Below are 22,858 nucleotides of genomic sequence, written 5' to 3'. Positions count from 1 at the left end.
GGGTGAGAGTGGGAGAGAGGGAAGGAAGGAAAAAAGTAGTCTGTCGTAGCTACTCTAGTAGGTAGAGACAAACAGTTTTATAGTACAAACAGAATGGCAAACACGGCTGGTACTGTAGCAGGTACAGACAGGCAGACATTATTGGTTCTGTAGCAGGTACAGACAGGCAGACATTATTGGTTCTGTAACAGGTACAGACAGGCAGACATTATTGGTTCTGTAGCAGGTACAGACAGGAAGACATTATTGGTTCTGTAGCAGGTACAGACAGGCAGACAGTATTGGTTCTGTAGCAGGTACAGACAGGCAGACATTATTGGTTCTGTAGTATGAACAGACAGGCAGACATTATTGGTTCTGTAGTATGAACAGACAAGCAGGCACTGTCAGTTCCTCAAGAGGTACAGACAGACACTGTTGGTTCTGTAGGAGATACAGACAGACAAGACGCTGTTGGTTCTGTAGGAGGTACAGACAGACAGACACTGTCAGTTCCTCAGGAGGTACAGACAGACACTGTAGTTTCTGTAGGAGGTACAGACAGATAGATACTGTTGGTTCTGTAGGAGATACAGACAGACAGACACTGTTGGTACTGTAGGAGGTACAGACAGACACTACAGGTTCTGTAGGAGGTACAGACAGACAGACAGTCAGGCAGGCAGTGGTACGCACTCTCATGGTACTGCAGCTGGTATCCAGTCAGAATGCCGTTGACCTGAGCAGGCGGAGTCCAGTGCAGGGTCATCTCTCTCTCTGACGGGCTGTCGAGCCTCAGAGACGTGGGCTTACTGGGCACTGTGGACACACAACCATAATCACATACACAAGTCTACAATAAGTGAAAACTTATTAAATGCAGAGCCAAATATCACATTAGCAAATGCAGAATGAAAACGCACACATGCATTTACTGTATGCTCCAAAGACCATTTGGCCCATAGGTCTTCATGGAAGAACACACTTTTCAATGTCCCTACCCTTTCCCTCTCCCTCTGTCCGTCTCTCTCTCCCCGCTCTCACCTCCCTCCAGCGTGTAGAAAGCTAAGGGGTCGGAGTGCGGCCCCTCCCCCTTGCTGTTGAAGACGGCGACGGTGACACGGTAGGGAGAGAAGGGTTGCAGCCCCTCCAACAGCTTGGTCTCCTCGTTGGGCCGCGTCTGCACCACCAAAATGGTCTCGTCTTCCCCCCTGCGCCCCCTCCCCGTGTGACCTTTATACAGGTGCACCTGCACAGAGCGACGGAGGAGAGGAGGTAGAGGGTGATGAGAAATGTTGAAAAAGGAAAGGAGACAGAGGAAGGTTCTCGATGGAGGGAAAGGAAAGAAGATTGTCATCAGGAGCAGGTAGGTTTTAACGAGCCGTCCCCTTCATTACCGTGTATCCGTGGAGACGACCTCGCACTGACTCCTGATCTATGGGGGCCCACTTCACTCTCACAGTAGTGCTGTTTAAAAGAATCACCCCAACATCCATAGGGGGCTCCAGAGGAACTGTGGGAGAAAGGAGGAGAAGGAGAGAAGGAGGGAGACATGTATTCAAAAACATTATCGTCATAACTGATACTAAAAGTGATGATAATGAGAAACTAGCTGATTGAACCTGCAAAGAAAATTTAGAAATTGAAAGAATAAATGAAAACATGAAAGACCAGTAAAGGGAGTAAAGGAAGAAAAAGATCGTTTTTTTTTTAAATAGGCTGTTAAACTCACAATCTTCTCCAGAGTGTCCAATGACAGGGCTGGGCTCTGGCCCATCCCCCTTTTCATTGATCGCCTGAACTTTAATCTGATAGGCTGTGAAGGCTCCAGCATTGGAAACAGTGAGGGGAGGGGTGATAGCCATTCTGTGTTCCCACTGAGAGTCCTGATGGCTGCCTGCCTTCCTCCACATCACTTTGTACTGAAACTCAGACCCAAAGAAGTCCTTCTTCTCCATTTCCTGCAGGCAGAGTATGATAACATGTCATACAGTAGCTGTACAGTTTGCTATGAAGGGGATGTAGGTAGTGGGGCAGGGCAGTGGGGATGCTGAAGAAAGATGGTGTTGAATTAGGACAGGGGTCTGCAACACTGGCTTTCATCTTGAAATCAGCAGCCAGTTAAAATCCAAGAATCCAGGTGAGGTGAGTAAACTGTGTTATCACCAGCGTGAACTAATCAATTAGTGATGAGAAAACTAGCAGGCCCTGTGACTGTCCAGGATAATGCAAGAAACCAATACATTTGTATATTTCCATAATCATTGAGTAGAGCTTTCATGAGGCACTTAATTTCAAGAATATTGTTTTTACAGCGCAGAACAAAGGCTTTCAAATCATAGGGACCAGTGATTGACAGCGTGTGGTAGCTCCAATCAACATGAGGTTGATGGGATTTCTGCCAATTATCTCACCTCCCACGTGATCACCAGTTCATCAGGCTCAGTTGACTTGCTCTGCACTCCCTTGGGGTTACTCTCTGGAGCTGCAGAGGGGAGAGATGTGCACTGTCACACACTGACACACACTGACACACACTGACACACACTGTCACACACTGTCACACACTGTCACACACTGACACACACTGTCACACACTGACACACACTGACACACACTGTCACACACTGACACACACTGACACACACTGACACACACTGACATGCATTCACTCACATGATGGGCTGGCACACATTCACTGACACATGCTGAAGTACATTCACAAACACATTTGCTGTCATACACGCAGACACATACACTGACGTACAAACTGACAGATATTCATTGACACCTTCACTGGTATACATACTGACATACATTGACTCATATTTTTCCTACCCTAGCACATTCACAGATATAATGCAGTATACTGACACATTCACTAGCAGGTTTATTTGCATACCACTGACACCTAAATCGTTTAACTGACTCTCAAATCGACATGCATTCACTGACCCATTCACTCACATACGCATTGACATTGTGTATGGCAGTGAATGTGGCACTGCCACCTTTCCGATTCTCACCAGCAGGGGGCGTGGTATGTGCTTCAGAGACCTCACTGGGGTGGCTCCTCCCCACTTCATTGACAGCAACGACCCGGAAGTGGTAGGTGCCAAAGGGTCGCAACGTGACCTCAGCCTTGTCTACATCCCCTGCGACCTGCATCGCCTCTTCCCATTTACCAGCCCCAAACATCTGCTCCTCCAACTCCACCACAATCTCTGGGGAGAGAGGGAGGTACAGAGGGATTTATCACAACACCACCGCTGAGATAGAGGACACCTGGAAAACCAGAAATGCTGCTGGAGCATCCAGGTGTACTGAGTAGTGTGTCATACAGGTAACATGTAGTTTCAGTACATTTTGTACAGAAGCAGGGTTCCGCAACCCTAGTCTTGAAGATTCGCAGGTTCTGCTGTTTTCTGTTTTCACCTTAAAATCAGCAACCAATTTACATCCAAGAAATCAGGTGAGGTGAATGACAGTAACTGCTTTAATTGACTAAATAAGTAACAACAAAAACCAGCAGAGGCTACAGCTGATGTAAACAACTATTTGAGCTTTAGCAAAGGAATAATATTCCAGTAATACGAAAAACATGTACACTGTGAGTATGGCAAGTCCTGGATTGCAGAGGTCAGTCTCTCTAGCTAGAGCTGTCCCTTCTAGCTAGAGTCTGCGGTAAACGGTCATTAAGGCAGAAAATATCACTTAGAAGTAGCAGTTAAAAAGACACAGTAGAAACTTCAGCCTGGGACGAGCTTCTGTGTTTTATTATACTGGTTAGCTGTAAATATTTGTTGTTGAAACACCAGTGAGGTAGCTCCAGGCCTGTTGTGATTTAATTTGCTTTGCCTTGTGCTGGAGATGGCTGCAGTGTGGTACTGGGTGGGGCTGTACCTTGTATGGGGCTGTCGTTGTCTTCTCCAGGGGTCCAGCTCAGCAGTACGCTGCGGTCGTGCTTTTCCAGGAGGTCTAGGGCCGAGGGGGGGTCCGGTTGGTCTTGGAAAGAGGAAAGGGTGTGAACAAGAGCATGTCAAATAGCACCAAGACGGTTCCATGGTGTCACAATATTTTTTGTAAAAGCTACATTGACTTGGTACAGACATGCTTTTGCAGCTTATTGCAGAAAACCTCAAATTAATTTCATGGTTTGACCACAGTTCACAACTCAGCCATGCCGACGCACAAAAGAGTAGTGGCACAATTGTTGCATGGTGCTGTGGCTGTTTGGCATGGCTATGGTTCTGCAGTTTAATAGTTGTGCAGTTGTGTAGTAGTGTAGTTGTGTGGTTATGCGTTTCAGCAGTTGTGCAGTTGTGTAGTAGTGTAGTTGTGTGGTTGTGCATTTCAGCAGTTGTGCAGTTGTGTAGTAGTGTAGTTGTGTGGTTGTGCATTTCAGCAGTTGTGCAGTTGTGTAGTAGTGTAGTGGTGTGGTTATGCGTTTTAGCAGTTGTGCAGTTGTCATACCGATGACAGTGATGGAGCCGGTGGCCTCTACGGAGTCCAGAGATGTCATGACCTCACAGCTGTAATCACCTGCATCGTCCCGCTGAACATCGTTCACTGTGAGGGTATGATCTTTAAATGTGTACCTGAAACACAGTAATATTATTATTAGAATTATTAGTATTATGAATAAGTAAATAAAGAGGTAAAACTGATACATCAAAAAGAATCATTTTAGTCATCAACATGAAAATGAAAAAAAGAAACATTATAAAGCTCCATGTGAGCATTTTTGTATGAGCATAAGAGCACAGAAATATCCATCCATCCATCCATTATCTTAACCCGCTTATCCTGAACAGGGTCGCAGGGGGGCTGGAGCCAATCCCAGCATACATTGGGCGAAAGGCAGGAATACACCCTGGACAGGTCGCCAGTCCATCGCAGGGCACACACACCATTCACTCACACACTCATACCTAAGGGCAATTTAGACTCTCCAATCAGCCTATCCTGCATGTCTTTGGACTGTGGGAGGAAACCAGAGTACCCAGAGGAAACCCAGGCAAACACGGGGAGAACATGCAAACTCTGCACAGAGAGGCCACGGCCGACAACCCAGGACCTCATTGCTGTGAGGCGGCAGTGCTACCCACTACACCATCCGTGCTTGATTATCCCAAGGGTCTCTTCTACAAACTGTATGGGCATGGTGTAGACAGGTACTAGGTGAGCATTGTCTGGCCATTATAAGAATGTTTTATAAGCAGTATACGAGTGTTGTGGGGTACTTACTTTTCTTCAGTGAGGGAAGGAAAGAGCTTCTGTCTGTCCATTCTCCACTGAAACATTGGTGGGTCGAGGTTAGCGTCCACCAGGGCCTGGCAGTTTAGGACCGCATCATGCCCGCGCTGGACGCGCAAGGCCTGGGGCGGAGTCACGATCATGGTCCTATCTGAGCGGGAGATGGAGAAGGTGTCACATGACTACACCTCAGCAGATGGAGGGAAGGATTTAATGTGACACCCTCTCCAGGGCATTCTAGTGCCATTGGCATGGAGAGGAGAGGGGTAAGGAGACAGGGGTAGGGAGAGAGGGGAGAGAGGGGTAAGGAGAGAGGGGAGAGAGGAGAGGGGTAAGGAGACAGGGGTAGGGAGAGAGGGGAGAGAGGGGTAAGGAGAGAGGGGAGAGAGGGGAGAGAGAGGTAAGGAGAGAGGGGTAAGGAGACAGGGGTAAGGAGAGAGGGGTAAGGAGAGAGGGTTAAGGAGAGTGACAGCATCATACTCAGCACTTCCAGCAAGGCGCTGATAGAGAGGTCGGTGTCTTGGACGGAGCAGGTGAAAGAGCCAGAGTCATCATGGGTCACATTTGTGATCTGCAGGGCTCCAGTGTTGAGCAAAGACACCCTGGGGTCAGACATCATTGTGGTTGGGTCGCTGTCCCTGAAGATCCATAGTCACACAGTCAGAACCATAACAAAACCACCCTGAACATCTGCACCATCAGAACATCAAATAAAAGGTACAACCCTGTATAGCCAGTGGTCATGTAATCAGAATGAAAAATTCCAACCATTTAGAACCACAACACAACCACTTTAAACATCCACACAGTTCTAACCAACCTGAACATGCTAACAACTACACTCAGATGGCTTATACTTGTGCATAGTCTAGGAGTCTTGTCTTAATGTTTACCTGGTCCTGTTCTATGTAGGAAGCCCAGGGAAGTCTGGTTGGACATACTAAATTGGAACTAAATGGTTCTTGTAATTTACTTAGTACACCTAAGTAAACCTAACCTACTTTCAAATGCGATTTTTAATTATTATTATTTTTATTTTATTTATTTAAGATTTTTCCCTTTTTCTCCCAATTTGGTAGCCAATTGTACCCTACCTAATCCAATTGGTGGGGATACACCGCCCACACCCCGTCCCTCAGCGGCCCGAAGGGATCTGGCGATCCGAGAACAACACGCCTTCTTCAAGCCGTCTCGTCTCATGCTCGTGATTGTGATTGCGAGGTGCCCGGGGTGCTGTTTTGCACGGCGATCCACTAACCCTGCCAAGTCCCTCCCTCTGGAGCAGCGAGGCAATTATGCCGCTCCACGAGAGCCGGCCAAACTTGGCTTTTGGCAGGACCAGGAATCAAACCTCAAATGTGATTTTTTAACTAGAACTAGAAGCCAAATTTAAATTAAGTGAAATTAAGAACTAGTTGTATACCACTTCTCATTCACTCTCTGGCTTTTCCTTACCATTTCAGCTTGGGTTTGGGGGAGCCAAATGTTTTGCAGTCCAGCGAGGCAGTCTGTCCTTCCGTGACTCTGTATGTCTGTATGTCATCTGTCAGAATCTGAGGGGGAACCTCTGCAAACGGACAGGGGAGAAACTGTCTCCAATCTGCTGTTCACTGAACCACAATTCCACATAATGTAAACCACAATTCCACATAATGAAAACTACAATTCCACATTATGAAAACTACAATTCCACATAATGAAAACTACAATTCCACATAATGAAAACTACAATTCCACATAATGTAAACCACAATTCCACATAATGAAAACCACAATTCCACATAATGTAAACCACAATTCCACATAATGAAAACTACAATTCCACATAATGTAAACCACAATTCCATATAATGTAATCTACAATTCCACATAATGTAAACCACAATTCCACATAATGTAATCTACAATTCCACATAATTCCACATAATCACAGTGAAAGAATGAGCATCTATTGAACAATTGTTACAATGGGAGAGGGGTGTAATTACACCACATAAAAAAGTAATAACTCACTTTCCAATTTCAATTTTAATACCATACCCGTGAGATATCCAATAAAACAGACCCTCGCAAAACACATCTACTATAAACTCACCACTAGTAAACAGCACACAACATTTCCATGTGGGTGCACACACCAGTTTTGCAAGTCAAGTGTAGGAAAGTTTTTTTGTATATTACACAAAAATACACCGCTGATTTCATGGCTAAGTTTTAGTCTAAATACATGCATTTTAAGGATATATTGCGACATGGGCATTCTTACCGAGGACATAGACGTAGACATTGACCAGGATGCTGCCATGGCTGTTGGAGGCCTCACACTGGAACACTGCAGTGTCACTGAGTTTTACATCCTTTAGGATCAGAGTCCCACCCTGTACACTGCGCCTGGGGTCTGGGTCAACATCTGCAGAAGCATAACCACAACATAACCACAACATAACCACAAGTCTACACACCGCAACACAACCAAGCTTTACACACAGCTACAGAACAGAATCACAACATAACCACAACATAACACACCGCTACCGAACAGAACTGCACTTTTTTGCATTGGTAGGGAAAACAACTGCAAACTTTTTATTTTGCAAATGTGCAGTTGTTTTAGTGTTGTTGTGTAGATGGGTAGATGTGTGCTTTAAAAATAAATTTATCTTCTTATTCCACTGTGTAAGAGATTAAGAGTTTAGAATTCTGATGCCTCCTGATACATTCACTGAATTTAGTACTCTGAACATATCCACTTGCTGCCATTTACAAAGTTCTTGTAGATCTCTACTCTACTTTAATTGTCTTGTTAAATTACTTTTTTGACGCAATGGTATATTTATATAAATGTTGGCAGTTGCAATGGAATGTTTTTTCAACATGGCTGAAAAATGGAAAGTTCTGGGACTTCTACATTTTACTAAAATGTGTCACTAAAATGTTAAGAATCACAAGGCATTTTCCGTATTGCAACAATTATTAAAGTGGGCTAATAACCAGCAGGGGGTGCTGCAGCACCTACTTCCATCTATGTGTGGAAGTGCAGTGTGGTTGGAATCTTCACAAAAAAATGAGACAAATCCATCTGCTCCCTCAGCAAGGGCATCTCTCTCTTGTCCTTTGCTGGTCCTGTCTTGGCTGATTAATGTTGCTCAGTCGACTGACATGGGCGAACAGTTAAGAACATCGTATCTGAATCCCAGTGTAGATTTTTAAAGTATACAGGGACTATTAATACGAATTTTGAGACATGTTAACCACAGGAAAACTGTCAGGAGCTGTACCATAGCCTATTCATATGGCTTTCGTGGTTGATGGATTCTGACAGCATGAACAGAGACCTGCTCTGGGGCGTCCTGAGGAAATTTGGGTGCCTGCCCAACATTTTCCCGTAGCTTTACTCTGGAATAACGGCCCTGTGAGGGGACAGAGCCCTGAGCCTTTCAGTGGCCAGACTGGTGTCAGAAAAGGCTGCAAGGTGGCACCAGTCTTCTTCAATATCATCCTGTCCTGTTACTGCACTGCTACACAGGGACCAGAGGCCGGCAGGATTCACCATTGATTTCTGCTTAGCTGGCTACAGATATTTAGAAGACTTTGGGCAACCACAAAGCTGACCTCAGGAGAAATTGTGGAGCGACAGAAAGCTAATGACTGTGCCTTAGTTGCTCACACTCCAGAGGCTCTGCCACACATGCGTTGTATGGCGTTGTGAGCTGTTTTTAACCGCATGCAGAAGAAAGGGTGTGAGTAGGGACCTGAGAGGGGGGTCCCGTTCATGCTCCAGGTGACGTTGGGCGGGGGGTTGCCTTCAGCCTCACAGACCAGATTCACCGTGTCCTCAGGCATGTACAGATCGCTCTCCGGTCGCTGGGTCCAGTACGGAGCCGCTACACACACACAACACAGAGCACAACAAACAGCATTATTATCATTAAGCAACCATCATTTTAGCCTGGGAAAAGATGGAATTTCCTATTGGTGTGCAGAGTAAAATGTGTGTATGTGTGTGTGAGTGTGTGTGTGTATGTGTGTGTATGTGAGCATGTGTGTGTGTCGTACCCTCCACTTTGATAGTGTACGTGTGTGCGGCCATGCCCAGGCTGTTTCTGGCCAGACACTGGTACTCCCCGCCGTCTGCCTCCGACATGTTGCTGAAGTGCAGCACTCTGTCGAAGCTCTGAATGGAGGTGCGAGTCTCAGACAACTCTGCATCCTTCCTCACCCACTGAATGGAGGGAGTGGGCCTGGAGAGAGAAAGAAGAAGGGATAGGGAGAGACAATGAGAGAGCGAGAGAGAATTGATTCATTTACTCGGAGAACACTCAGCATCAGACTTGCTGCAAATTACATCACAGCTTTCCATAAACAAAGAGACAACCAGTGAGCCTGTTTTAGTGAGCCTATTTTGGTAGGCCTATATTGTCTGTAAACTGTATGTCCATATACATATACATTCATGTGTTCAATGGTGTATGTTCTTTTCTGTGCTTTGGCAACATAAGCTGTCATGTCATTTGTTTTGAGAGAAGGCTGTCGAGGAAGCAAGAAAGAGAACGAGATAGAGATGGTGAGAGAGAACGCAACTTGTACAATCTCACACCCTTATATCACAGAGGCCCAGTTTACACTTATCTATTTATGAAATATATATCTGACTTTGTGACAAATCCAATATGTGGTGTCATTGATGATTAAGCTCTAAACAGCATAAATCAGATGAACAGAATATTTGATTTCTCCAAATCAGATTTGAATCTGAATCACATTTGGTTGGATTCCACTGCTATTGGATCTGAAAATAAATGCTTCAAGATGCGTCATCTCCTGTACCCACATACCCAATATTCTGCTGACACACCAACCCATAATAAGTGTGAGAGTTCAAATATACCCTCATGTAGAGCTGGGTGTCAGTTTGAACAGAAGAGCAGGATGAAATGTGATCTCAGTCTAAAAGGACACAATTAAAAAGTAAAGTGTAAACACATAAGCATTGCAGTGATAAACAGAAAGCCAATCTGTCGAGTGAATTGGGTGTGAGTGCAGGCAGGGCCAGTGAGAGGTAGCGATGGGCATGCACTCAGGACAGACAGACAGATATATGAACAGGAGGTTCCACTTACAGTCCGTGTGGGATGCATTCCAGCTCAAAGGGGCGGCCCTTGAGGGCCAAATAAAAGCTGCGGCTGCCAGGGGGCCGGACCATATGTGGCTTCCTGTTACGAACCACCGTGTTCGCTGACAAGCGACAGTGCAAGAGATAACATACATTAGAATACACATTATAATTACACCTGCTGTACCAGACGAGCAGCATGTCAGGACAGTTTCAGAAAAGTACTGGTACAGCACTGTTGTAGTATTTGGCATTGTCTATTAACCCAGATCACTTATGTCAGGGCCAACTATGGCCAACTGCAGTGCAAGGTTTGCGATATTTGGCAATTGTGTCTACGTCACCTGGGTAGGAAGGGGTGTCTCAGTGCACAATGATGAGTCCCTATGGTCAATTAGTTTACAAATTGAGGGGAAATTATGTACAATTACACTATATTCACATAGGGGCATGGAGTGAGGGAGGATACCAGCTGAGCCGAATGTACTGTGTATATATCCTGTGCTAACATTAAAACAAGAACAACATTTTTACTCCTGGCCTCACTCTGAACATCACAAAAGTTACATTCTTGCTCGGGGAACCAGGTGACTACACCTGCAGTCACCCACTGAATGGCAAAACCTGGATTTGCTTGCAGAACCGGGCCCTGACAGTAAATATGAAAAAAGAAATATGATTGTGGAAAAAACCTTCAGATCTTGGGAAATCAGATGCTGTTTTACCCTAGAGAACACTGCCCTAGAAAACACACAGTAAGGCTTACCTCAAACTGAAATTTGGATAGCTTTACCCTGCTAGTCAATACATTTAAATGAAAGAAACACAATGGTTTCTATGTAATTAAAATAAGACTGCACCATAGAAAACTCCCAATAGAATTTGGAATGAAATTTCTGATGCCACGATCCGATCAACTGAGAGCTTTATCTCTGAGATATTGGGCCCGTCTGTCAGAAAGACTGCACTGAACAGGGGAAATGTGCGGCTGTATTTTCAGGTGAAAAGACTCTCACAGGGCGAGACGGTGAGGACGACAGGCTCTTTAGGCAGAATGGTACGGGCTGTGATGTACTGGGCGTGGCAGCTGTAGTCACTGCGACTGTCGTCCAGGATCACGTTGGAGAAGTAGAGGTTTCCATCCCGGCCCTGGATCACACGGTCACTCTGCTTGATGTGCCTTAGCCCTGGTGAGGGAGGGAAGGGTTAAAACACACACACACACATATACACACACATATACATACACACACACACACACACACACACATATACAAACACACACATATACACACACACACATACACACATATACACACACACATACACACACACACACACATATACACACACACACATATACACACACACACACACACATACACACACATATATACACACACATACACACACACACACACACATATATACACACATACACACACACAAGCATGCACACATATACTCACAGAGATACAAACACAGACACACACAAACATACACAAAAACACTTGACTCACTGTTATCCATCCAGTGGATAAGTGGGGGCTCCGAGCTGTAGGGGGGGTTGCAAGTGAGGACAGCACTCTCCCCCTCTGTCACCTTCTTCGAGATGAGCTTTTCCTTCTGCAAAATGGGGATATCTGAGGAAGAGAGGGAGGCTATGTGTATTATAGTTATTATACACACGGAGACTTGCGCATACACATAAAAACAATGACAATCAATCATAAAATCCAATACATGAATAAGAATGCACCACACAGATAAGTGGTATCATAATTGACCAGTGTATAAACAGCACTGATTCTACAGAGCACACTCTCTGGTTCTCCTATTGATCCCTTTGGCGTCACTAACTGGCTACATGAATTCTGCCTGTTTCTGGGGTAACTGTTGTCAGGGAAACAGAGGGGGCAAAGGTATAGGTAAAGTGGTGTTCTTAATGAAACCATTAATAGTTTGTGTGTGCGTGTGCGTGTGCGTGTGTACATGTGGGTGCCTGTGAAATCACTGTTGGTTGGTTATGCGTGACAAAAACATGTGTATGCCTTTTTGTTTACAAATAAATCACATTTTTCAGGAAGCAAATGATCATAAACAATTTCCGGTAAAGGGGGGATGTCGTTCTATGGTAGTGCACTTCCCTAATGTGCATATATAAATGAGTAATACATAATGATGAGATTGTCTTTAACTTCCTCATCTCTAATGCGCATATTTAATTGAATTATCAAATACGGACCACACACTCTTTAACTTCCTGACGCCAGTCAGTGAGGAGCCAAAAACAGCTTTCATTACAAAACATTTGAGCTGATCACGCATGTTTTTATGGACAGCAATCCTTTGCCTTGTTTCACAATCGATTGTTTACAAAGTGAGTCTGGTCTCTCTGGGACCAGAATTTTCACTAGATAAAGAGGACTACTTCACACACACAAAAGTTCAGGAAAAGTGCCGGAGGCAAAACAGTACAGTATGTTCAAAACTTGCACACATTTTCCCCACTTCAGATTTCACAGAAAATGTTTATTGAAAGTGATCGTGCTGAGCCTTCAGACAAAGACCTTCATCAGTCAGCACAAACAATTTTAATAGACCTTATATATACAATCTGCAGTGGAGAAATTGTCTGCAACCTGTCTTGAACCCATCAGCATTGTCACTGTTATTATTCATCATGATAATCATGACAAACATTCTGTAAAACTGTGGTAATTTGAGGAGTGCTTTAAAGAAACTTGAGAAACCAGTCCATAATTTAAAAAATGGATTGACAGCATGAATTTCACAGAAAACAGCCAGCTGGAATAGGTGACAATGCAGTGACAATGCAATGGTGTTTTTACAGAAGCACCATTAACCTTGGCTGTTTTTCAACCATTTCATTTGTGTAATGGATTTGAAGAGGGGGGGTTATTTAAATTCAGCTCTTTACTGCAGCTTTCATTTCAGACAAACCGTAAAAATTGCAATGGGTATCTGCTCTCAGGCACTGAGAACAACAGGCTGAGATCAGACAAACTTGTGCATCAAAAAATGAAATTGTTCGTTCTATGTTTTACGGAGGCACCCACGCCCAGGTTACAACTGAAAAGTTCATTCATTCTGAGCAGCAAATTTAATCAGGTTTGTTATATGGAATTACAAATTACTGTAAGAAATCAATGTTGAAAAAAAGCACACTGCGGTGGAATTTAGATTAGTCTAGGGGCTCTAGATTCTCGCCACTGCATTATGTAATCGCATTTTGCAATCGTTTTTCTCACATTCAAAATTCCTTGCTGGACAAGATAGATGCATTCTTACTATTTCTTAAATTCATAAACAAGAAAATAAGTATGCATGTCATTTCTGAATGAGTTGGAGGACTGACATGGATATTCACTTTAGATTCACTTCTGACTGGAAGTCGAATAATTGAAATATAAATTGTCAAACTGCCAATTAATATGCATTGTAGCGGCCATTTAATAGTATTTGTTTTCTTTGGTTATTTCTATGTAGTATACCAATCAAAAATGTTTGCTTTTAATTGCACAGGGTTTTTTTTAATGAATTGCATAAAACCAGCAGGTGGATACTCACTTTCTGTGATTAGCTGAACCTGGTTTGAGATTGAAGTGCCGAGGGTATTTGAGGCATAGCAGCTGTAGTTGCCCTGGTACTCGCTGATAGTGCTATAGCTAGACGTCACAGAGAAAGTTCCAGAACCTGGCGTCACGGAGAGGGCAGGGTCCTTGCTGGGGTCAAACTCCAACCCATCTTTTACCCAGCGAAATCTGAGAGAGAAAGTATGGGCATAGAGTGGGAAAGAGGAAACACGGGAGCGAGGGAAAGTGAGAGAGCGTGAGAGAGAGCGAGAGACAGTGAGAGACAGTGAGAGAGAGAGAGAGAGAGAGAGAGAGAGAGAGAGAGAGAGAGAGACAGTGAGAGAGAGAGAGAGAGAGAGAGAGAGAGAGAGCGAGAGAGTGAGAGAGAGTGAGAGAGAGAATGAGAGAGTGTGAGTGAGAGAGAGAGGGAGAGAGAGAGAGGGAGAGAGAGAGGGGAGAGAGAGAAAGAGAGTGAGAGTGAGAGAGAGAAAGAGAGTGAGAGTGAGAGAGAGAGAGATGAAGATGTCCCAGCTAATGATGTTTACTTCCTGTTGAAGTCTTTGATGATTATTTTTGTTGTAAAACAGAGACATGAACATCTGTGAGCAGAGGCACCATCTGGATATCTTCTATTTTTTAGATTATACAAATGAATCCTTCATCATAGCATACACATTCTGTATGGGTTGTATCACAAATATAATGGGTTTGTATTGTGAATGTAAACAATGTTGTATGATGTGCATTGTGAATGGGTGAAGCAAAAAAAATCCTTTTGAAAAACACATTCTTTGCCTCCCTCTGTGTGAGTTTCGAGAGCGACCAAATAGAGTTGTGTAAATGATACGTTGGTTTGAGTAAAAGCTTACGTGGGTGTTGGAAACCCAGAGGCCTCACAGGTGAGAGTGACGTCATCTGCATAGTAGGCCAGTGTGGGCAGCGGCTGACCTGAGATCATTGGGGGCTGGAGAACTGTGTTTTGGGAGACAGAGACATGGGGGGAGAGGGGGGTTAACATGGCATTTTGGCATGAGTACCTATGCTATTGTGATTGCTTGAGACACATATTGCACAGCTGCTCAAGTGGTTGGCTCACTTGAATCACTGTATACTCTCACTATAAAGACAGCATAACATTTTATTGTTTCCCCTGCCTCAGATTTTACATTGGAAAATAGCCCTCATCTGCATGCTATATGAAGACCTGAATGACCCATCAATACCCAGCATGCACCAGGAATAAGAGCAGCTAGTGGTTAGATGAGAGACAAAAGGAGGCTGTGAATGCACTGTCCATTCCAACTTCCGAAAACACCTCCCCAGGGATGGGCTGTGTTTCAGAGGCAGCAGCATGCGCTAATCTGATTTACATGGACTTTAATGGCGGCAGATGCAGTGTGAGTCATTTAGAGTGAACCTTATGGGAATTGTAGGCAGTGGAGAGTGAGGAGGGGGATGATGGGAGATGGGCCCTGAGATGAAACATGAGAAACATATGAAATGAAGACAGCGATAAGACATAAAAGATGGATGAGCGACAAATAGACGCCGGTCATCATACAAAGTATGACTCAGTAAACATACTATTATGAGTCAGTCATCATGCAGCTGTGAGTCAGTGATGATACAGCCATGTGTCAGTAATCATACAAGTCTGTATAATACGTTTTGTGGTGCCCTGTGTTTGTGACTACATGTTTTCTGGAATTTGAAGACCGAAGAAATGACTATCTATAAAGCTGGGTTTGTGTTGATTTGAATAGATTATATCAGTTTTTTGTAATAAGCACGGGGGGAAAATATTTTAATGGAAGTAAACATGCGAAGGGAGAGGAGAAGTGGGGGTGGGGCACAAAAGCTATGAGAGAAGTGTGTGCGTGGAGCGCAGGAGCATGAGGCAGTTTAATGAAAATATTCCCAGGGTTTGAGATAATAAGCCAGTTCTCTCAGCTGATCAAATCTGTCTTCGCCATGGGCATTTCTCCATTATTGAACTCGCTGAGGTTAGACTGTGTCAGCCCTCTGGATATTTCCACCACGGAAGGTAATATAGTTACTCTCTCCTACGTACGCACACACACACACACAAACATACACTTCAGTTTTAATACGCTTCATATGTACACTGACTGAGCATTTTATTATGCATTTATTAGACCTTTTTTTTACTTATTGGTCTTCTGCTGTTGTAGCCTATCCACTTCGTGGTTTGATGTGTTGTGTGTTCAGAGATGCTCTTCTGCATACCACAGTACAGTATTGTAATGCAGGGTTATTTCTGTTACTGTCACCTTCCTGTCAGCTTTGACCAGTCTGACCTTTCTCATTAGCATTTTTGTCCGCTGCTCACTGGATGTTTTTTGTTTTTCGCACCATTTTCTGCAAACTCTAAAGACTGTTGTACGCGAAAATCCCATGCGATCAGCAGTTTCTGAGATACTCAAACCACCCTGTCCGCCACCAACAGTCATTCCATGGTTAAAGTAACTCAGATCACATTTCTTCCCCATTCTGACATTTGGTCTGAAAAACAGCTGAACCTCTTGAACCTGCATGCTTTTATGCATTTAGTTGCTGCCACATGATTGGCTAATTAAGTATTTGCCTTAACAAGCTGGTGTAGAGGTTTACCTAATAATGTGTTCAGTGAGTGTATAGTGCTTGTGGCTACCCACACAGTTGTCTCTCTGCAGCCTCAAGATCATTTTTGCTGTGTACACATTAGTGCCTTATTAAACTGCAATGCTGTCGAGGCTGTGTGTTTGTGTGTGTGTGTGTGTGTATGTGTGATACTCAAACAACCCTGCCTGGCATTAATGATCATTCCATGGTCAAAGGCACTGAGATCACATTTCTTCTCAACTCAACATTTGGTCTGAAAGACAGCTGAACCTCTTGACCATGTTTGCATGCCTTTATGCATTTAGTTGCTGCCACATGATTGGCCGATGAAATACTTGCATGAACACGCTGATGTACAGGTCTACCTAATAAAGTGCTCACTGAGTGTATATTGGAATCAAGATCAAGAGTTAAAAGGTAGAGACGAAAATGATCGAGTCTTGTGCTACTGAACTATGAATGTGCATGGAGTAGAAGCCAGTAGCATCAATGAAAAAAGCTCCAGCCACACTTGAAGCAGAGCACTTAAAACCATAGCATTTCAGCAAAAGCCTTTGTCAAGGTTTCATCAGACACATAAAAGAGAAAGAGAAGAGAAAAGAGAGAGGGAGAAAAGTCAACTTGTAGTACTTACTCTCGGGCATTTCATCTGTTAGCCGCAGAGAATCAGGGGGAAGGAGAGCACGGTTAGTAAAACACATACTCAAATACACACGCCTATTAGTGGGTTAAACACACTGCTTTAATTGCACTACAAGACACAAACACATTTTTATTAGTATTATGGAGACTATTTTACATTTTCACATTTTTCCATGCATGCAACAGGTTATTTATCAAAACTGCTGATCAACAAGTAAATAAAAATTCAATTCAGGAAAGGTTAAACACTTTCAACACTAAACACTTTTTTTTACATTATTTATCCATCTGATCACCATCACTTGTTCTCTTCATTTTCAAATCAATCCACAGAGAGGGATAAGCAGAGCTTCACTCCCAGCTCCATTCAATCTCATTCAGCTGGCTTTATAATCATGAAAATAATCATCTTGTGTTACCAAAGCATATGCTGAGAAAACGAACAAATAACAAATTGCAACAATATGTAATACAGGAAAATCTCCATGGCCTGTAAATTGTCTTCATTTTGTTGGTGTGTATCCATGTAGAAAGACATTTAAGTGATTGACCTTCCTCTTTGTGTGGCTTTGACACAGAAAATCTCACAGATTGAAATCCAGGCAACACCTCGGCCTCTTAACCTTCCCACAAGAGCAGGCATGACAGTGACCTCTGAAGCCCGCCCCTGACAATTATGTGTGTGTGTGTGTATCTGCGTGTGCAAGTTGTATGGAGAGTTTGAGATTATTTCTGAGGTGAGAGAATGAGCATATGTATAGAGTGTGAGCGTGAATGTGAGTGAGTGTGTGTGTATGTGTGTGTGTGAAAGAGAGAAATTACATGTGTGCGTGTGTGTGTGTGTGTGTGTCTGAAAGAGAGAAATTACGTGTGTGATTGTGTGTGTGTATGTGTGCGCGTGCGTGTGTGTGTCTGAAAGAGAGAAAGTACATGTGTGCTGGTGTGTGTATGTGTGTGTGTGTATGTGTACAGGGTCACTGTGAGAGAGAGGCACTTTCTCCCACATTATGAAGAATACACCAACTTAAAATGGTATCTTCCTTATTTAATTCAAGTGAATGATAGATCAAGTCAAAATATGGCTCATGTGGGAGAGGGTCTGTGTGTGGCTCAGTGTGCGGCAGCCTGCCATTTCCTGACAGAAAGTAAAGAGGAACCAATGGCATCACATTGCCATAGGCCGACATCTGCTACTGAGGTTATTATTATTGAAGTATCATGCCAATACAGCTCATTTGACCTTGAATTTGAATTAGAAAAGCATCTTGGAATTAGAGAAGCATACTTCATGAATGCTTCATGGACATTGTAATGTAAATGTTCAAGACATTCTGCTTATTTTTCTGTTTGCTATTATACTAATTTGAGTTAGAGAGCGCATTGAATAGAATAGGACTGGGGCAGTGGTAGATACAGAGGGACCCTAATAATAATTGATAATAATAATTCCTTGCTCTTCTCATATTCAAAGTGCTGTACAGTGATGAGGAGGGGAGGGAATTTGGCAGCCATTTTAAGCCAGCATGACCAGCACACATCAGCTGAGGTTGAGAGGGAGAGATCAATTATTTAGCCTATTAATCGGGGATGATTAGAAAGCCAGGTATGGAATTTAGCCAGCACACCGAGGACCCCCTGCTCATTGCGATGGGTGTCATGGGATCTTTAATGACCACAGTGAGCCAGAACCTCGGTTTAACATCTCATCTGAAAGGCGGATGAATAAATTCACAACTTAATTAAAGGTCATTGCAGGTATAAGTGCTAAATAGTGAATATCAGAGAGCATCACAACCTGAAAATGCCTGAAACGCAGTAATATTAGAGTATGGATTGTCCTTAATCACGTGACAATTTCCTTGAGGACAAGACTCTTTGCCGTGCTGGAGTACAAGCAGCCGTAGCAACCCATTCATTTCAGCAGTAAAACACAGGGGTTAAACTAGGCCTAGATGAGATGGTATCCATTAAGCATTATTATGATGGTGCCCAATCAATATCAGTTTTAATATAAAGGTTGATGGTTGACCTGCAACAGAAGAAAACAAAGATCTAAGGGGGGGGGAACTTCACTACTGTAGCAAACCCTCTGCATGCCCTCTGTAGGATTGGGTTCAGCAGCCTAGTTATAACTTAAATTCCTACTAATACTCTGATGTATGCATTACTAACATAAAAGTGGTGACACCACGGAAATAAGCTACAATATAACTAACAACTAGACCTAAATTGCCTACACCTATACTCAGGTGTAATCACACGAAATTTATTTTCTGCACACTGCATCATTTTTCAGTAACACCATGGCATTTTGCAACTTGGTAATCAAGTAGAGGTTTCATTTTAAATATGATATTTCAGTAGCAATCTATCCAGCTATGATGCCAAGTGGAAGTCAGTAACAGCAAGAAGATAACGTTTTGATCGTTGATAATCCACTTGTCTAAATTGGATATAACTTTATGCCCAAACTGGTTACGATATAGTGAATATGAAATCATGATCCAACAACATTTATGAGCTGATTTTGCTGCACCTAGTAGCTTTAGTTTGGACTATAACCCCTTAAGTGCCACCCTTTTTCTTGACACAAGCTTGAAAATGACATACCCAAAGTGAAATGGTTACTATTGTTGAACCCTTTTGACTACATGCATAATCCCCATATCCTCTGAAAGGTAACCCCTTGGGGGTTGTCTTTCAAGAGTCAGAATTACTCAAAATATGACAAGTTACAGAAGCTCAATCACAGTGAAAGTGGAAGCCGGAAATATTTTCTATATTTGACTGGATACAGATTATAGGAGCTGTGCTGTGCTGAAACACAATGGAGCCAAGTTACAACACTGGACAAATCATTTTTTTAATTTGCGAACATTAGTTAGTGAGCACATCTTCAGAATAAGAAACTATTATAGATAGAGCTGTGAGTTTTAACGCTTTCAAACAGTATATCCTGTTACCATAGTGATTGAAAATTGCTTCCCTAAAAAAACCTCACTTGAGATGTAACGGGTTAAACTGGGTAAAACTGGCCCTTGAGATTTCTCCGCTCACCAGCTCATGCTAGCTTGATTATGAGGAAGTTATATGACAGAACACATTAAAAGTAAACTTACCACTGACAATGCGATCCCAACAAACTCATATATATACTTTTTTTTCTGGTGTAAGAATCAGCCTACTTTTATTGCAAATCCACCATGCTCTTCTTTCTGTTGAAAACCTTTGCATTCCTGGGTAATCATTTTTGGCAAAGAAAATAATGACTTCTCTCTCTCCCGATCAGCTCGATTTCTGAATTGCGCAGAAATTAACCATAATGAATCTGTATTCTCGCTGCATTTATATGGGCTGCAGCTGACTTGAGATTATTATTTTTGGCGGAAAAACACATGCAGTTGTATGGACAGGTTCTCCTCCAGCATAGCAGATGAGTCAAGCTCACATGATTTGTGATGTGTATTAAGAACGATCCATACCACAGAGTCCAGCCATATTACAGTATACCACACTGCCCAGCCATATTACACCAGTCATATTACAGTATAGCGCACATACACATGCAGCCCAATAGCCTCTGTGCTAAAAGATAAGAGTGTAAACATGGTACTCACAGTTTGGGGGAAAGTGAATGACCGCTCGGCCTGGTCCCAGAGCGAGGGAGAGGAGGAGAAGAGAGAGGAGGAGAGGAGGAAGAGGGACACAGCGCCCCCTACTGCCATCCCGCTGACACTGCTTGGAATGCATTACTTACTGTCCCATTAACTTCACACCTGCCTTCTCTCTCACACACACACACGTTCACGTTCACACACAGACGAGCTCAAGGGAGAGGACAGAGACCTCCAGCGTGTCTCTCTCTCACGCCTCCGTAAATGTTTTTATCGCCCCCCTCAATCCCGCCTTCCTAAGAGAAGTATATGTGAGCTGCTCGTTAACACTCTCTCCTTCCCTCTCTCTCTCTTTCTCTCTCTCCGTTCCACGGGTACACGCCCTCCTGCTGTCCTCCCTCGGTCTGAAAGATAAAAGACATCGGGGAGGGGAGGGGAGGGAGGGGCCGTAAATGAGGCAGGTTGAGGGAGGCACACAGAAGCTACGTGTCACATGATGTGGGTGGAGCCCGGGGGACGTGGGAGGGGCGAGAGCAGGCCATATGGTCGGGACCGAGGGGAGCGGGTCTCGAGCGCAACTCAGAACAATAAGCCACGGGAGACAGAGTGAGCCGGGGCAGAGAGTGGGCTACTCCTGCGGTAAATAGAGAGATCAGGTTTGTGGCCTGCTTTCAGCAGGACTAATGGAGTTCATATGGAGATGTGCGGTGGATCAGATGAACAGACCGTGTGCAGGAGCACGGGGAGCTCACTGCTGCTCCACACCGGGCCAGCTGGAGCCGGCAGAGCCTCTGTCACATCACATTATACATGCAGAACAACAGCCACACATTCAGAAACACTCACACACAGCAAGCGCACATTCAGACTGTTTGGGATATGTAACTGGCTACGCATTCATAAACACTTACACACAGCAAGCGCAGACTCAAAGACTGTTTGGGATATGTAACTGGCTACGCATTCATAAACACTTACACACAGCAAGCGCAGATTCAAAGGCTGTTAGGGATATGTAACTGGCTACGCATTCATGAACACACACAGCAAGCGCAGATTAAAATACTGTTAGGGATATGTAAACGGCCACACATTTATGAACACTTAATGACACAGGAAAGGCTACAGATTTGCAAACATACAGACAGAAGCAGAGGTTAATAAGCAGTTGCAGATGTATCACAGGTGTATAAACAGGAGAATGTGTAGGAGGAATATGAAGGCAAAGAGCTGTAAAAAACGCTATTTTAATGTAACAGCGAGGCAACACTGGTGCCGTGTCACCACAACCTCGCGACGCCTCGGTATCACCGCACCGTCAATGCGGCACCTCGTTTCCGAGCGGAGAGCGCCTGGCCCACTTCACGCTGGTCTTGTTTTGAGACGGCTTCTGCGTGAGCGGACACAGAAACAGCAGAGTCCCCGCACTCAGGCCAGGCTTTGTCTCCGCGTGACGGCCCTCATTGTGGAAATACCGGGGAAGACGCGTGGATTTGGGGGGGAAAGGCGGAGTTCTGGGCGCGGTGAACCGTGCGTTAGGCGAGAGCGCGAGGGCCTGTCGCTCGGGCAACACGCCAGAGCCTCACCGCGCTGCCAACGGCATCTGCGTGAGCTGACCTTGGAGACGGAGAGAAGGATGGGAGGATGGGAGGAGGATGAGTCTAAGAGGGAGAGAGAGAGACAGACAGAGAGAGAGGGAGAGGGAGTGAGAAGAGAGAGACAGAGATAGAGAGAGGGAGAGAAAGAGAAGAGAGAGACAGACAGAGATAGAGAGAGAGGGAGAGCAAGAGAAGAGAGAGAAGAGGGAGAGAGAAGAGAGAGACAGACAGAGATAGAGAGAGAGGGAGAGAGAAGAGAGAGAGACAGAGATAGAGAGAGGGAGAGAAAGAGAAGAGAGACAGACAGAGATAGAGAGAGGGAGAGAGAGAAGAGGGAGAGAGAAGAGAGAGAGAGGAGGGAGTGTGTGCCTCACTCCCTGTACTCTCCTTCTTTTGTTGTTCCACCTGCGTGTGGTCGGGTCACGTGCGTGTTACGGT

The 22,858-nt window shown here is 44.2% G+C and overlaps 1 protein-coding gene across 3 annotated transcripts in view; it reads right to left on the bottom strand.

The window, feature by feature from the left end:
- Positions 1-22,858, bottom strand: part of l1cama (L1 cell adhesion molecule, paralog a) — a 56,414-nt gene that overhangs the window by 7,588 nt on the left and 25,968 nt on the right. For all 3 annotated transcript variants that reach the window (XM_061257233.1, XM_061257231.1, XM_061257234.1), the window contains exons 3-23: positions 20,826-21,226; positions 17,201-17,215; positions 14,814-14,916; positions 13,940-14,133; positions 11,869-11,991; positions 11,365-11,535; positions 10,356-10,470; positions 9,292-9,476; positions 8,988-9,119; positions 7,502-7,645; positions 6,691-6,802; positions 5,716-5,873; positions 5,227-5,386; positions 4,453-4,577; positions 3,883-3,984; positions 3,006-3,203; positions 2,394-2,464; positions 1,712-1,940; positions 1,377-1,492; positions 1,024-1,228; positions 676-798 (exon numbers count right to left, since the gene is read on the bottom strand). In XM_061257233.1, coding sequence (XP_061113217.1) covers positions 676-798; positions 1,024-1,228; positions 1,377-1,492; positions 1,712-1,940; positions 2,394-2,464; positions 3,006-3,203; positions 3,883-3,984; positions 4,453-4,577; positions 5,227-5,386; positions 5,716-5,873; positions 6,691-6,802; positions 7,502-7,645; positions 8,988-9,119; positions 9,292-9,476; positions 10,356-10,470; positions 11,365-11,535; positions 11,869-11,991; positions 13,940-14,133; positions 14,814-14,916; positions 17,201-17,215; positions 20,826-20,958 — 2,914 coding nt within the window. In that variant the 5' untranslated portion in view covers positions 20,959-21,226. The remainder of the gene's footprint in view (positions 1-675; positions 799-1,023; positions 1,229-1,376; positions 1,493-1,711; positions 1,941-2,393; positions 2,465-3,005; positions 3,204-3,882; positions 3,985-4,452; positions 4,578-5,226; positions 5,387-5,715; positions 5,874-6,690; positions 6,803-7,501; positions 7,646-8,987; positions 9,120-9,291; positions 9,477-10,355; positions 10,471-11,364; positions 11,536-11,868; positions 11,992-13,939; positions 14,134-14,813; positions 14,917-17,200; positions 17,216-20,825; positions 21,227-22,858) is intronic.

Source organism: Conger conger, chromosome 10, assembly GCF_963514075.1.
Source record: "Conger conger chromosome 10, fConCon1.1, whole genome shotgun sequence".
Lineage (NCBI taxonomy): Eukaryota > Metazoa > Chordata > Actinopteri > Anguilliformes > Congridae > Conger > Conger conger.
The sequence above is the reverse complement of the archived record's forward strand: the minus strand, read 5'-3'. Positions and strand labels throughout refer to the sequence as shown.